The following is a 14562-nucleotide window of genomic DNA, read 5'->3' as shown; positions in this document are numbered from 1 at the left end:
GACTTTAGATGACAAATTATATGATAGTTATGCAGCCCTTTCAATTTATAATGCCTCGTTTATTTTAGAATTGAAATGATGGGAGTTCTGGTCATATTTCATCTATTCCAATGTAGGATTTTTTTGGAAAGAAAGTTAAAATCAGAATTGAGCAAAGTTACTACAGGAAATGGTATACTTTGTTTATGCCAAAGAATTTGTTAAAGCACATCATGTTCAATATAATTGCTCTGTTATATTAATAAATTATTCAGATTTTTGCAAAATACTCACCTCAATCAAACCATTTGAAAATCTCGAGAGACAATACTTTTTTTTATATCTGAAAGCTGGGTTTATTTTATTTTTATAAACTGAATCTATTTGCTTAGTTCATCAGGCAATCGAACAGAATTTTGAAGAAGAGGTTATTTGCATATCGACTCGTCAATTTATGATGCAACATTTACAATAATATAAATAAATTCTTAAACTTTTCGTTTCATCTCTTAAGAGAGCGTGTAGTTGCGTGCTTATAGGACAAATCAGGACAATTTTCCCAATTGCAATTTACTGATGTCAACAGCTTTTACATAAAAATTACCTTTGAATATACAATACCTTCCGCATATAGGCCCATCTTAGAACACTTTATAAAAACAATGTCTTTGTTTTATTGTATTTGCTGCATATGTATACGCTTCAACGTCAGGTATTCATTTTTGAAAGTTTTATTTGTATTTAACTGACCATATTAATTATGAAAATGACAGAACTACGTTAAATTTAAAAACAAAGTTTAGTTTAGTGGTCATTTCTCAAGAGGAGAACGTATTATTTTATTTTTACTTTTGTGCGTAATTTTTATTATTAATAATTGAAAAATTGTTTTTATTCAAATTTTTAAGGGATTTCACCTCCTCCCTCCACCTCTCCAACCTATGAAATAATTGTGAAAGGATAGGTTGTCTATCATTATCAATTACGATGACTAGAAACTAAGAATTCAAAAAGTAAAATAACAAAAATACCGAACTCCGAGGAAAATTCCCTTTATCAAATGGTAAAATCAAAAGCTCAAACATATCAAACGAATAGATTATAACTGTCATAATCTTGACTTGGTACAGGCATTTTCAAATTTTCGTCATTTTACATTTTTATAAAGTTTACTTTTGTCATAAAAAACATAAACTACTGACAAATGTATCAGATAGAACCTCATTTGTAGTATTTCATACAACATAAATATCCTTTCATGTTTTTTAATCCTCAATCAGAAAACTAAGTGTTCGACCTTTGATCTCGAATTCGAAGGTTTTGCACCATTTGTACACGACAGGGTTCCTCTAAAATATGATACATGAATGCAAGAATTTAAATTTAACCATTCGCTCGGAAGAACCAAATTACCAAGACACTATATTGTATTAGTATATAAGTATAATATTAATCGAATATTTTAAGGATATAATTGTATAATATCGCTTCATTATATTTTGAACGAACAATAAGATCATATAACAGCGCACTGCACTTAATAGAGTGTCATACAAAACCAATATAACAATAAAATTCTGTTCAGGTAAACATTCGTCCCTTCTGGAGTCTATTCTATTGACAAGGCATCTTAACTATAAAACACTCATAAATCCTGTAGAAGCTCAAGTTAGTATTCGTCAACTTTTATGAACATCAAATAATCGATATCGGAACCCGTAAGAAGTATCAAATATGTTTATATAATGCCTGCAATCTCTGCTTGCTTATTCATTTTATTATACTATTAATATCGGTACGTATGAATAGTCACATTAACTGTTTATTTAATTATGGAGATCTATTTAGGATACAAAAAACTTGTAAATTAAGATAAATGAATTGCTATATCATTCACGTAATTTTATCGAAACATAACAAAAAAAGGTCCGAGTTTAGAAAAGGGACCAAAAGCATGACTTCATGAGCTATTCCCCTGAATCAATTACTGTGGATTAATTATTTTTGTTGGTATCGATTTTCGTCGATTGAAGAAAATTTAATTTTCGTATTTCGTTTTTTTTCCCCAACGTGGTTAAATTTTTAAACACATGGTCCATTTTTACCCCAAAATTTTGGTACCAAAAGTAAATAATGAATCCACAGAGTATCAAATGAAATTAAACTTGCCATTTTCGACAATGAAAGAAAATCATTTTTATAAAGATCCGTTATAAAACATATTTAACAGTTCTTTATGAATTACATGCGTCCGTTAAGTTTTTTTGGATTTACTTTCATCAGAAACGATCAAAGCCGAATATTTTAAATTTTAAAGCCAATGATCTATCCCTTTTGTATCTCCGCCTTTTTTGTTATCATTATGTTTTACAGAAATCGACATTTCCTCAAAGCAGACTGAGAACGGCGAACTCTGATGTAAAGAGTAATATTCGTTCAAAAAGGAAAGAAGGAGAGTGAAAGACGATATTTTTGATTTTACCAAATATTTGTTGAATTTAATCATTACTAATTATATGGCAAAATATATTACAAAAATGTATTTACATATAAATTTATGTGTTCACATAATGTCTATAAATCAAATTGTGAAAGGGTTAAAGAAAATCTATAATGTCACTGAAGACGGATATTGATTAAATGTTCCACACACACAACATCACACCAAAACAAACAAAGGTTTAGAAAATTTCAATGGTAGAGAACATTTAAGCAATGCATAGCTGAAGAATTCTACGTCTAAATGATAAAAAGGTTCTATAAAATGAGTAATTATCCTTTAATGTAACTGTTTATTGATACAAAGTTTATATGGATAAGCGTATGAAATATCTATACATGCGGAAATACCTTAAACCATGTATATATTTAGTGTTTAAGTGACTAGCTGAACATGAGAAGAGAGGAAAAGTGGTTACTGCGATAAAACTTCCTTTAATTTATTCCAAAACACTGTGTCACCAAATTCATCGTTGGGATATTCGATATAGGAATGGGATTGAACTAACTCTAAAACCATCATTGGTAAATCTTTTGGTGACATTTGCTCTAGAAATACTAGAAATAATATGTTTTCTTTATTTCTGGAATAAATGCTTTCCACTTTTGCCATGTTGTATTCAAACATACACCAGTACGAATCTAGATAATTATGTGACATTACAATTACCACTTTTCGGCTGTTGTGAATTGCAGATGTTATGTTCCCCGCAATATCATTTCCAGGTAGAAAATCTCTTTTATGGATACACAGCTTCAATCCAGCTTCGCGTTCTAGACAAGGCAAAAGTTTGTCATGAACGAAAAATCTATCGCTGTTGTCGTAGGATATAAAAGCATCGTACTCATATTGGCTGTCATTGTCGTAGTTTCCTTTATTTTGCACTTGATATTTATTTTTGACCATGTAATACATATATCGCAAGCGCCACCTATTGCGGTAACATATGCCCCAAATTAGAATAAACAAAAAAAAGACTAATGATGCTACTGTGCCAACAATCAAAGACGAATACGACGAACATTCCATTTGAAGCTTTTCAAAGATTCTATTTGGTTTCCGTAATGATTCTGTGTGCCCGTCAGACGTCAGGCATGAGGTTTTGTGTTTATTGTGAATCGTGATTTTTGTTGTTGACATCCACTTAATAAAGTCTATTGTATCACAACTACATTTTAGCGGATTCCCACTTATATCAATGGAAACATTGTTTTTCACTTTGTAGACTTCTTCTAAATGACCGCGAGCATGTGCACCTACACTAGAAATTCTGTTATTAGAAATGTCTAAATGTGACAACTTTTTCATGTGGTTCATTTGGAAGGTAATATCATCCATCATATTTCCTCCTAATTTTATGTCTATTACATTCGCCTGTGACTTAAAAAAATTATACGGTAAACTTGGAATCCTATTCTCTGCCAAATTAACGATTTGAAGGGCTGGCATATGCTCCATTATTTCCCCTTCATTGTCATCCGGAAGTACAAATCCAAGTAGATTATTTTGTACGAGTAATGTTGTCACATTTGGGACGCTTTTAAAAAATACCTTTGACACATTCGAACATATGTTATTAGACAAATCTAAAAATAGAACATGATCAAATGTAAGAAGTGGACCTATCCACGAATAGAAAATATTATAACTTAGATCTACATATTCTACTATGTTTTCGGAAACTGTAAACTGCGGAATTTCATAGCGAAGATAGCATTCTTTGTAAAGAGCTGTTTTTAGTTTTCGAGGAATTGGCAATACTCTCCAAGGAGTGTTATATCGTAATATTGTTTCATCAGGTGTATGAATTGGTTTACAAACTTGATTACAACAGGATTCATCAGGACGCTCGCACATTTCTTCATGTTCATTGTTCCTTCGCGAACTGAACAAAAGCGAAACATTTACAAATTCAATCTGCAAAGCTATCACATCGAAAAGATATTGGCCATACGAAATTTCATTGTCGGACATAAAGATTTTTCGAATGGAAAATGGAAGTTGCTGTATAGCTCCATCTTCAAAAAGCTGGATTCTATTACTATCACCATGCATTTCTTGCAAGTTTGTATATCTTAAATGCAAAAAATGCTGCTTCAAAACTTTCGTATTCATTTGAAATGTCTTATGAATTTTATTAAATTTCAGAATTTTTATCGAAGTAAATGGAAGGTCAACTGTCACATTTTCCAAACCATCAAACCTTAGACATGTGTTAAAAGAAATATCTAGCATTGATAAATTTCGCATAAAGCTGAATGATCCATTGTATACGTTATTTACACGACAAGCAGAAATATCTAACTCATGTATTGTTGGCACAGATCTAAACGTATCCGCTTTCACGGTGGGTACGTAACAGTGCCCAGATAATCCAGAAACGTCCAGAGTCTCTAAATGAGGAATTTCAGGGATGATTTCTTTAGACGCATTGAAATCAATCTTCAATGTGAGTAAAAATGGCGGAAATGTAACGTTGTAATTGCTCCAGCTTATATTATTCACCTTAACATCTAAATATGATAGTTTTCGTAGATATAAAAACGCATCTTCAGTTGATTTTGTAATATTATTATTGTTCATCTGAAGCTTCAAAATACCATTCAGTCCATAAAACATCTCCTTATTCAGAGAGTGTAATCTATTATTTGACAGGTTTATTTCAGTTAAAATATCGTTGTATTTAAAATGATGTTCCGGTATTTTATTTATGTAGTTGTAACTTAGATCAACACTGCTCACATTTCTTGGCAGGTAAGGTATATCCCTTAGTTTTGCTTGTGAACAATCAACATCGACATATGTTTTATTTGAAGTTTTACATCGACATCTTTGATTAAAAAAACATGTGGTTTTCATCTGCACCTTTACTGCCATTATTAGAACAAAAAACGTGAGAAAGAGAATAAGTAATGTATTTGCCATATTTCTGAAATAAAAAAGTGCATAAATTATCTCCAGACACACATATAATTAATTTACTTGAACATTTGGAGCGATTGCAATAGGTCTTTTGTTTGAGGATTACACAATCACAGCTTATTTATGTATACTTTAGTTAGGAATTTTCCACATAATACTTGAAAGCTTTACTTTATTATTTCATTCATTCATAGATTTGGTTTGGAATGATTGTTGTGCCTGAAGAGAATCGTTACAACGATAAACGGTTTATTCAGGCGTTTCCTACTTTTTTAATTTTATATGTATAATAGTTATTTAGAATATAGCAAAGTGCTCTCGACCAATGAAATTGTAGGATTTGATGTCTCTTAATTGTGAAGAATGAATGTAAATCATGTTCTTGGTAAGGGATTACCTATTGTGGGTTTATTTATAGTTCAAAACGAAGAGTGTCTATAAATGAGTTACAACTGCCCCGAAGCACATTTATCGGATTGAAAGGATTTATCACTGTGATTGAAGCTGACGAAAAAGTTGAATTGTGAATAAACTGAAAAAATCAAACAAAGTTGAAGTTTACTAGTGCAGTAACATTTGTACCTTAATGTTATTATGAAAATATTAATACCTTCAAATTACTAAAAAGATAAACAATATCAAAGCAATGCCAATTTTTTTTTTAAATTTTATAATAAAAAAATAACCTACATTTCTAACTTTCCAAAACTCTTGATTACTGAACCAGCGGTTTGGAAGAATAGTTTTTTCTATATTCAAATAAAATAGAAATAAAAAAAATAATAACACCAGGAATTTGATTTAAGTTTTGAATATATTTTAAACTTTTAAAGGCGTTTTATTAGAACATTTCCTTGATATAGTGAATTAGTATTTGATTTAAAAGCCGGACCAAAATATTGGTTGTGAAATAAAATTAGTTGTAACTCAAATGTATTTATTGATTTAAACTGTAAATAAAAAAAGGATAATTCCTTACTAAAATATTACATGATATACATTCATACTCACAATCAGGATACATATACAATGTCTACCTTTTCTTTGAACTGTTGTGTCACCTAATGTCTATAAAATATTTTTTTGTTTTAAATATTTCCCAAATTATAAGAAAGTCCTTACACCACTAAAACTAAACCATAAATGAAATGCTGTAAAATGAAGTCCCGCACCAATAATAAACATTTACACTGACCAATGGAACTAATTCTTGAATACAACCAATCAAGACATCATTTGAGCCTTGAGCACTTTACAATATTCTATGTATGTAAGACAATGATAATCCCTAACATATACATATTTTATGTTGGAGTTCCCATAATTGTTTTGTAAACAATGGGATTATGTAGGATTATGTTGTAACAACACTATAAATTAATCAAGGTAAATCCAGGTGAATCTTGTTGAAAATAAAGAAAAAGAATAGTTTAAATCACTATATTTTATTTTAAAATTTAATTGAACACTTTGTGTAAATAATATTCACAAGCACAATATAAATTTATAGGAACAATGTTATTCACAAGCAATTGAAATAGTTTAAGTGAAAACATTAATGTATACAAGTAAATAATATCAATTGAAATATAAATATATAAAAATTGTACTAATTATTCTTTGAATGAAAGCACTTAATTTTGAGTAACACTACGTATTCATGGAAACAAAGCACCAAAAGTACACTAAATTGACATATTAAAACCGAGTGCTCACACAGTAATACATTGCATTAAATTGAACTGAAAGAGAATACAAAGTCTTAATCAATTTGCAGGAGATGAGAAGCAGCATCTGCATACTTGTCTTGCGTAAGGCCATTATTCTGTAACCTTGTGTTCGGTGTTTGAAGTCTGTCGTCTATTTCCATGTAATTTCTCTTTCTAAGTACACGTTTGATGTTGGTGTTTCCCTAGGTTTTAGTTTGTAACCCGGATTTGTTTTTTCTTAACCGATTCATGACTTTTAAACAGCGGTATACTACTGTTGCCTTTATTTATTCCCACCGGCTCTGTATTGGATAAGTGTGAGAGAATGGAAGATTTCGTCTTCTTACAACAAATTGATCATGCTGAAGATGTTTGGGTGAAATGCCAATACTAACTTCTTCAGATTATTATGCAAACCTTCTAAATGACTTGTTGTTCTATGACCTTCTGTTGCGTAGTGGTTCCGTATGCTTTAGTTGTTTTCTACCCAGTAGCTTGTTACATAGTCTATGAAGTTAAGGGTTTCTGTATCAGTATGTGCGGCATCGATGTCATCCAGTGCGTTAAACCAAACATCTTCGACTCTATTATGAGATAAAAGTAGCAGAACTGCAGATATCCTAACAAGTTGGTGAATGTCGCCCTTTTCACCGTACGTTTTTGTGCATTTCTTCAGATACACCGAGTGTTGTGAAAAAAGCACCCTTTAATGTTGATTCCTAGGAAGATTGAAGTGTCTGTGTTTCTGATGGCTATTTCGTAGACCAGGAACATATGTTGAATAGTTTACATAGATCTTGAAGAATAGTGAGTAGCCTTGTGTATATCTGCTCATCTTTATCGGGTAGGAGACTGTAAACCACCGGAAACATAGTACCATCAACTTAAATATAGAAAGTGTATAGTTGGTAGAACAGTGTTGGACAAACATAGAATGTTCCTTCACAGTAGATGGCGTCTGCTGCTGCAAGATGTATGATGTTCTCTAGGGTATTGAATACAAGCATTCGACCATTGATGTTATCATCTGCAAGAAGGAAAGGTTGCTCAGTAGTAGTTTCAGCCCATTCACCATCTACTGTGATATCTGAAACTGATGTTGGTAGTGCAGGTAATGTCTTGTGTCTCTCGTTATAAAGCTGGTCTTTGCATGAGTAGAAGGTTGGTATGTGTTCAACTAGATGGTGTGTGTCATCGTTCTATTCACGGACACGTAGTTTTACAAATTCTTCTTCATTGATAGTTGGAATTGCAGTGAGTTCATCTATACAACGGGATCCCGGATTTCATACAATCTATTACGTCGTTTTTTCTAAGTTGCATTCGGTCTGAGTGGTGATTTTGGTTAGCATTCATTTTGGATGGTATTTTGTTATGTGTGTTGATAGTGACAGGACAGTTACGGGTAGAGAATTTCCAATAACATCTGTATCCACGTCTTGACTAAGTTCTGGTTGCCTTATCTATTTGTTGTAAATCTGATATCTAACTGTGCATTAGCCATGATGAACTGAGAATGAACACAACAGGTAGAATATTGCATGTATAACAATGCCTGCTTGTTTGTCATAGCTTGTGATGCTCAGTTAAATTGAGTACAAAGTAAAAGTGATCAAAGCTAATCAGAACTCATAGTTACTTGGCTTGGCTTATTCTAGAAGGCCAATTAATACACTTATCTCTAATAGTTGTGTACTTTTAACATTACTTTTGATATTATATTATCATAATTTATTAAAATAATGACATAATATAATTCCGTGAAGCTAAAGTCTAAAGTGTTGGTTACTTTAAATTTTCTTTTAAATAAGTTTTTTCCAGACTTTTAAATACTTTTACTTTTTTTTTTTAAATTATTTTATTTTCCAGACTACTAAATGCTTTTACCACCTTTTCTTATAAATGATTTTATTTTCAAGAAATTCCATATTAGAAATACTTAATCATAAAACTTGATACATGTTTCAAACAAACAAAAAAAAACATTTTTTTACTTAAATTTCATATAAATAATTATTTTCATTTAATTTTACCTGTGACTGCATTAGACACTTATGACTAAAACGACATAATTTGCAAATACAACATCTATTGTTCTTCCCATAATCTCCCATGTAGGAATAGCCAGAAAACTAAAATACAAAGTGTAGGAATAGCCAAAAGGTACCCTAGAAACATCCCATTTTACGGTAGTTTTGTTAATATACAAGTAGACCGTAATTCCTAAACTCCTTCAATCAATGTGTTTACCGTCATGTTCGAGGCCTAAATATTGAAACATCGAAACCAAATACAAACTTAATGACGTTATATAAAGGCAACAGTAGTATACCGCTGTTCGAAATTCATAAATCGATTAAGAAAAAAACAAATCCGGGTTACAAACTAAAACTGAGGGAAAAACACATCAAATATAAGAGGAGAACTACAACACAACAGAAACACAACATTAAAATGTAACACTCACAGAAACGAACTATAATATAACAATGGCTATTAAAATATGTTAAAATACTAAATCCCTGGGATGTGTTTTAGTTGATTTAGGCTCTGATGCATGATTTTTTATTATTAAATGTTTTTGGCGTTTAACTAGCTGTCAGTAATTGCGAGTACTCTCAAATCTTACTTTCTTGTAAATTTGACCTGTTGATACTATTTGTAATGCTTTTTTGTTATTTAATGTTTACTTATTCAGGGTTATATCTCGTCTATATACCAGCTTTGATAAGTGTTTGGTATTACAATAATTTTTCACTTCTTCGTACTATGAACAACAAAATTATTTATTTTGTAAAAAATATTTTCATTCTCCATTTAAACCTTATACCTTACAACAAAATTATTTTCATTTACCTGTGTATATTATTGTATATGGCGGCTTTTTGTTCAAGGTTATTGTTGGATTTTTTAAATTGTTTAACATCACACAGCGGTATACTACTGTTGCCTTTACTTATTTACCCCTTATTTTATTTATTTTGTATTTACATTGTATCATAGATCAAATGTATGCGTTCAGTGTATGTTCACTTGTGTTTATATGTCTTTTGATTGAGTTAAGCCATTTCAATTGATATTTTATAGTGTGTCTTTCTATGGTGTGATGTTACACTATTGTTTCGGATAAGGGTGAATGTTGGTACCTATTAACACGTTTAAACCCGCTGCATTTGTTTGCATCTGTCCTAAGTCAGGAATCTGATGTTCAATAGTTGTCGTTTGTTGATGTGGTTCATAAGTGTTTCTCCTTTCTCGTTTTTATATAGGTTAGACCGTTGGTTTTCCCGTTTGAATGGTTTTACACTGGTCATTTTTGGGACCCTTTATAGCTTGCTGTTCGGTGTGAGCCAAGGCTCCATGTTGAAGTCCGTAATTTGACCTATCATGGTTTACTTTTACATATTGTGACTTGGATGGAGAGTTGTCTCATAACACATCTTCTTATATCTATTATTAAATTGATAAATCGAAAAGGAAGAAAATTATAGGCGTAAATTCAGTAAATAAAGATACATTATCAAAGACCACCCATTTATGGGAGAGTTTTCTGGATAACACTGAAGTCCTGTGTACCATATTTTGTACCTGAAGTTTTACATTGACATTTTGGGCTAAAGCTACATTTTGTTTTCAAATGACCATTTCCTTCCTTCGTCAATACAAAACAAACAAGAAAACAAATTAACTGAGTGTGTAATTACCATATTGCTTAAATAAAAAGTAGTACATGAATTACAAGGCAATTTGTCCAGGATTTATATTTCACACTTGTACCACTTTCAAAAGTTCTTTTCAATATTAACTTATATTTACAGTAAAATCGCTTTCATTGTGTTCTTTGATGATTGTATCACTTTTAAGGGAGTTCGGGGGTATGAACAAATTAAAAAAAGACTGCCAAAAATGCAATTTATATCAAACAAGCAGAGCATGCTGTTTTACTACATTAACTTGGAAGACTCTTGCTACATCTGTATATGTCTGAACGGGTGGATTACATATTTCTAAAATAGTCATGCCAGGAGACATTTCATTCGCATAATATATATAATATATAGTATTTAAGGTTTTACATTTTACATTTAAGTAAAAAAGTATTCCATTTATTTGAGATATACAATTGCCGCCAGGAATTTCACTCCGCCAAATAACCTTACGTCGTTTTTTCAGCATGTAATTAAATTAGATATGTTTCAAAGCAACCTAAGACCGATTAAAAGTACCAATTACGAGGATTGTCAACTGTTTGATAAATGAATACGAAGGATAATCTAACTAAAGCCGAAATCCATTCGGAAATAAAGCTTGCTTGTTTTACATGAGTATTCCCTATTGTTTATTATGTTTTTCGATACCAGTTCAAAAACAAAACATATAAGAATGATACATTTTTGTTATGGTATTATAGTGGGGCGGCTTAGTACAGAAATTTGACAAAATCATGCAAATGGTGATATAAGCATAGGCTTTGACACATATGTTCTTTAGGGTGTACTTCAGCATATTAGAAGGGTAGCCAACATATATTTTTTTTCACGGCGCCCATCTTGGATTTAGAATTAACATCATTTTGCTCAATAGTGGAGATTGAAAACAGATCCACACCTTTTTTAACGTTATATAGGTGATGACAACTATTTGAAATACAACAAAATGACCTGCAAAATGTTAAACAGACAGGAATCCTAAAAATAAATCACCACTACCGGATAGGGTGGTTTAAAGTTCACACAATCGAGTGAAATAATGGGGGTAAGGATATGCGATAAAAATGTCCGTTTGGGTAATTATTTAAGATATGCAGGAAGGTCGAATGATGTATTGTTTTACAATATTTTCCGATGTATTTCGATCTAACAGCTACAGGAACACAATGTTATACAGGGCAAACCAGCTTTATAACACATGCATCTACCAGAACAAGTTTTCTTGCATCCACTTGTGTGTAACTCCTGACACGATGCTGCAATGGCTGATATTTGTGTCCAGTTGGGAATCCACAACCCATCTGATGTCTCCAGACGAACATTCTTCGAACTGGCTTATCTGTCTACTAATTTCTGGTCCGGCTGCAATCCAAAGTCTTAAGGCAGCTGGATTTTCGGTTAGCCCTACGGCACCCCTTCACCTTTAACAATAGCTTTATTCTGTTCATGAGCCTGGGCTATCGCCATGTTTGAAAAAACGTGATTTGATTTTTTCACAGTGAATTGCCCTTTCATGAGTTCTCTGTAAATATCTGGGATTTTTGTTTCCAATGAAGCTATATCGCGAATGTGATCAGGAAGCCATCTAGCATAGTTGATATGATGAAGTCCAAAAAAGTATGGAATCAAGGAAGACAACGTTTGTTTGTAAAGCTCAAAATCTGCCTCTCGTAATGATCGAATGTACGAAAAAACCAACAGCTGAATTTCAACAACCGAATACCAAAATTCAAAATGAGGTCTACCTACTTTTCTTCCTTTACACCACTGCATAAAATTGTCAAATTCTATTGATACATCAGGATTTTCATTACGAAAACTTTCATGAGCAGACATTAGTCAATCAAACAAAACACATGCGATTACTTGGTGCGCTAGTCTAGTTTTTGGGGGTATTAGAACTTGATAAGAACGATTCTGCAGTCCTACAGGATGCACCATCTACTTCTGACAAAGCCTCGATTCAAACGCTATCCCGCAATAGATCACCTAGAACTTTGAAACTTGCCATTTCAATATGTAAGCCACCAAACATAACAACGTATTTGTTTTCACCTTATTCATTTGGCCGTTCCAACTGAATTTGCTTTGCCAAAAAAAAATTAGCAGTTTGGTCCAGGATTAAAAAATGACACAACATCTCTGACCTTATCCATCGAATGTTTTATGGTAGCAACTGAGTGAGCCTGTTCCTGAAATAATGGCATTAAGCAGGTAAGACACACTTCAACAGTCAGTCCAGGCTTCTCTAAAGAATAAATGATAACCATGAAATATTTTCGGATGTAATATCTACACTCGTCAACCTAACCGTATTTAACCACTCATACTCATCCTGTAAACTTATGAATAGGTAGTCATGGTTTTGAATGCCAGTTACATCCTCGAGCAGAATAAGGGGTTCTGGCTTTGTTTTAAGATATGCAGGTTTCATATTCATGTTAGCATTAGGGAGTTCAGGTACCTTTATAGAATTTGGTTTACTTAAAGATAATATTATCTGATCCCTTCTTAGGCCAACATTTTCTTTCATTTGATGTTGAAAAATAGAGACTCCGGTCCCATGCAAGATGATTTCGAAGTTGTTGAGCTTGGGATGTGATCAATGTTGTCCACCGCAGTTGTGGTAAACACTTTGCCCTTTAATAAAGGAGGACAAACCACACCATCATTTGAATTACGTCCAACTACAGCTTCACGTAGTTGAGTTCATATTTCCAGTACCGGATCATAAGAGATGCATAACCCATGTAGAAATAATGTAGAAATAAGCTGTCTCTTCCTGGTGTTTGCAAAGAGTAATACTAGTAGTCCAAGATCCACAAAAACTGATGTTTCACAAACAGCTGAATGTCTGTGTTGTACAGGACCTTTCAGGGTGTTTGAATGGTATTTAAACCTTAATAGTTTGGCCAGAGTTAAGCCGAACTTTGTAGGAACGTTTTATAACTGCGATTTAATATCAGGTCCATCCTCTATCATTTTCATCAACTGTAACAAAGGAGGTGGTATGCTGTCCTCGATATCTTCAGAGACAAGGATCCAGAAATATTTTCTTTCATAGCTAACTGCCAGCGAATCATTTCGGCCGTCTTTACCATATGCATGGTGTCATTGTATTCAAAAGCAAACGCGATAGATGGTCCTATATTTTTTCCAAACATCAGAAGGACATCTCTGCCTTTTTTGTGCTTCTAGTTCTGGCAACTTCTGCTTAAGCTGGTCCTTCAAGTGTGTAGAATGTACCTATGCAGAAGAAGAACCAAGTTGTGTCAATCGTTCATCGTAAAGGTTTGCCTTGTCTGCTAACTGATTCTTTAGAATTTCTTTGAATTTCAAAGATGTATGTTACCAGCTCAGCTAATGCAGTTTCTTTCGTCATATTTTCCTCTTGAGTACACCTGCTTTCGGCCTCTGTTTGTCTCTTCTTTGCTCTCTCCTCTGTACATGTGTTGTATACAGCTGCGAGACAAGAAATGTGATACTTCATACTTCAAAAGCGGATAAAGGCGACTTCTTATCACAAATGAAGCATTTATCAAATTTTCAACGGGATTTGGTTGATGGTCTTTCGAACGAGGAATACTTCTAAAACGTTAAGGGGACTTACATTCACTCGAAGTTCCAGATGGCATTGTTGACGTATGGCGTTTCTGGTCTCACTCAAGTTCTGTATTGTTAAAAACTTTATTCTGCATGAATTATGGCTCTTAGCATTTTCTTTTTCATTGTGCTTTCAATT

The 14562-nt window shown here is 32.6% G+C and overlaps 1 protein-coding gene across 1 annotated transcript; it reads right to left on the bottom strand.

The window, feature by feature from the left end:
- Positions 1–2772: 2772 nt before the first annotated feature.
- LOC127716340 (toll-like receptor 4) lies at positions 2773–5404 on the bottom strand. The gene has a single exon (XM_052222511.1). The coding sequence runs from the start codon at positions 5402–5404 to the stop codon at positions 2894–2896; it is 2511 nt and encodes an 836-aa protein (XP_052078471.1). The 3' UTR covers positions 2773–2893.
- Positions 5405–14562: the final 9158 nt, after the last annotated feature.

The sequence above is a fragment of the Mytilus californianus genome, unplaced genomic scaffold (assembly GCF_021869535.1).
Source record: "Mytilus californianus isolate M0D057914Y unplaced genomic scaffold, xbMytCali1.0.p SCAF_9, whole genome shotgun sequence".
NCBI lineage: Eukaryota > Metazoa > Mollusca > Bivalvia > Mytilida > Mytilidae > Mytilus > Mytilus californianus.
This window is presented reverse-complemented; position numbering and strand designations above follow the sequence as displayed.

What these genes read in the sequence shown, in the direction of transcription:
- LOC127716340 (XM_052222511.1), bottom strand. Translation starts at nt 5,404, where the DNA reads ATGGCAAATACATTACTTATTCTCTTTCTCACGTTTTTTGTTCTAATA.